At 34.9% G+C, this 2612-nt stretch overlaps 1 protein-coding gene across 1 annotated transcript in view; it reads left to right on the top strand.

The window, feature by feature from the left end:
* The first annotated feature begins 657 nt into the window (after positions 1-657).
* The window catches only part of LOC111404306 (protein BOBBER 2-like), a 3405-nt gene continuing 1450 nt past the window's right edge, over positions 658-2612 (top strand). The window contains exons 1-3 of the mRNA XM_023033134.1: positions 658-773; positions 1137-1224; positions 2518-2575. Coding sequence (XP_022888902.1) covers positions 658-773; positions 1137-1224; positions 2518-2575 — 262 coding nt within the window. The remainder of the gene's footprint in view (positions 774-1136; positions 1225-2517; positions 2576-2612) is intronic.

A 2612-nucleotide genomic window follows, 5' to 3' on the forward strand; every position in this document is an offset into this window, starting at 1 on the left:
TTCTGTACAATTCTTGACTCCAGTTATTCCCTGGAAAACTCCGCTCCAGATGGTCGGGTCCTTTCACCATCGTAAAAGTTTTTCCACATGGAGCGGTTGAGCTTTTTGATGAAGGAAAGGCGAATTTCAAAGTAAATGGTCACAGATGGAAACTATATTAGGGAGGTGATTTTGCTAATGAAAAATCCTCCATTCCTTTCAAAGATCCGGAACAAAGATGCCCTATAGTCGAGCTAAGGACTATAATCAAGCGCTTGTTGGGAGGAAGCCCAGCTGTTTTAACTCTTGTTTTATTTATTTACTTTTAATGCTGTTGGTTATTATATTGTTTTTAAGCATGAGACTTGACTTGCTAGCTTACGGCGCATTTATTGCTTGCGCTTTTATACTAGTGAAAAGACTTGACTTTTATGCTTGTGACAAACGTTCCATCAGTCATTCGAATAAGATCTCTGAGCAGGCGATCTCTTGGGAGAAGTGATAGTGGAGGAAACTCCTTGTGGTTAGGAGGCTCGCGCATCAGCTTCGGGGCTTCGACCATTTGACAAATACCTCCACCTGAGGACCTCAGCTAAATTTAACAGGTTCCATGCTTTTGGTCATGGGGCTCAGTAGTTGGATTTCGGCAGAGTACGTCGGATCGTGGTGCCTCAACGGATGGACCTCGGCTTGAAGCAGTTCGGATGTAACCCACCTCGAAAATGTGTGTCACCTCGGCAGGAACGCCACGTGGATCAGGATGAGTGGGCCATTGGCCCAAGTGGGTATGACAGGTGTGACAACACGAAACAGTATCCGTGGAAGTTGTTTCATTGATAGATGTAAACTTCTTGAAGGAAGGGAAAACAGACTATGACACAATTTTTCTTTCTTCCCTTGGAGTTAAAAGTACGAGTTTACATGGTATCCGGAAAATCTTAACTATGTTCTACTTTCAGGATTCTGAAAAAACGAAGTCATGTCTAGTGAGGAAAGAGAACTTGTCATTTTGGAAATTCTCTATTAGTTGAATTACTGAGATTTGATTTCCATCTACATGATTGTAGTTTTAATGTTTCTTAATGACGTCTGCCATGCATTACTGACTTATAATATATTCCAGTGCTATTAACGGTCACACTAAAATTACATGGCAGCGTGTTGATTAGAGGTAGGCAAATTACCCGCCAAACCGTCGAACTCGACCGTCGGGTGGTTTTGGTCTTGTTTCGTGGTTTGATTCAGGTAGCATCCAATTCGCTATTTGTTGGGTCGCGTTACGTCATAGGTTAAGCCACCAATCCGAGTAGACCTAACCCCTTCATTTTTATTATTATTTTTAATCATTTAAAATTCAAATTTAAAATTTAATTTTAAATCGAAAATAAAATATAAAAGCAAAACCTAATTGTCATTTGCCTCAGTATCTCATACCAAACAACTCAACAGTTTCGCTGCCCTCTCGTTCTCGTCTCCGATTATCCCATTAGATTTCATCAAAAGTGCACCTAAGTTCTTTATGATTCAAAATTGATTCTTTTTCTCAATTTAGATCATTTGAGTAATTAAATAGATTTATTGCTTAGGATTTTTTGTCTATTGATATCCATTGAAAAATAATTGTTGTGTTATGTTCGATTTTTTAGTTTATTTATAAAAGGAGATCCTTTGAAAAATGTAACTGATTCTTACGTTTCTTTAGGCCACTAACCATTTGTCGGGAGTTCCAGATTTGATCCCAATATTTTAGCGACAAATCAAGTAAATTTAAGTGTAGCGATTGGTGTTGATCTTTTTCGGAAATGGAGTGTGTGTGAGTTGTTTACTTCAAGAATAGACTAGATTCAACCAAATGGACCTTTTTCCTTTATAACTAGGAAAGAAAGAAAATCAACTAACCAAACCGAACCAGTCGGTTTGGATTGGAATTGACCTAAACCGACCAAGTTGATATCGGTATTGGGTTGGGCCCAAAACCGGTCCAATGTGTCCTATTAAAACCAAGGAATATAAGTCTGCCCGCCATCCATAGCAGAATAAATAGAGTTTTCCAAATAAACATATATTTGATATTCTATATATGTGAAAAGTTACTACCAACCATTCGTTCTTTTTTTTTTTTTTTTTTTTTTTTTTTTTTTTAACCCGCCCCTACTATTAGTATGTTTTACTATATGTGTACACAAAAATATTAGATTTGTTTGAAATATTAATTTTTGAACATTTTTACACTTAATTTTAGTCTTTTTTAGTATACAAGATATGTAAAAAAAATTAAATTATATTTATTTGAAAATATTGATTCTTAAATAATTTTACACTTAACAGTACTTTGTTTTGTTTACTAGATGTGTAAAATCAAATGAAAATATTAATTATTGAATAATTTGACATTTACTTATAGTATGTTTAGTATACAAGCATTCCTCAAAAAATAATTAGATTTGTTTAAAAAAATTAATTATTGTATAATTTATGCAGATGTCTTTAGAATACGTTCTCTCTCCAGAACAATGATTTTCTGCTACCATCGTTCAGTATCCAAATCGTGAATACGTTAAAGATTTTGTAGAATTCATAGATGCAAATCAACAATGTTCTTTGATGTGTAGTAATTTTTATGAATTTATTTA

This window comes from Olea europaea, chromosome 11 (genome assembly GCF_002742605.1).
Source record: "Olea europaea var. sylvestris chromosome 11, O_europaea_v1, whole genome shotgun sequence".
In the NCBI taxonomy this organism is placed as follows: domain Eukaryota; kingdom Viridiplantae; phylum Streptophyta; class Magnoliopsida; order Lamiales; family Oleaceae; genus Olea; species Olea europaea.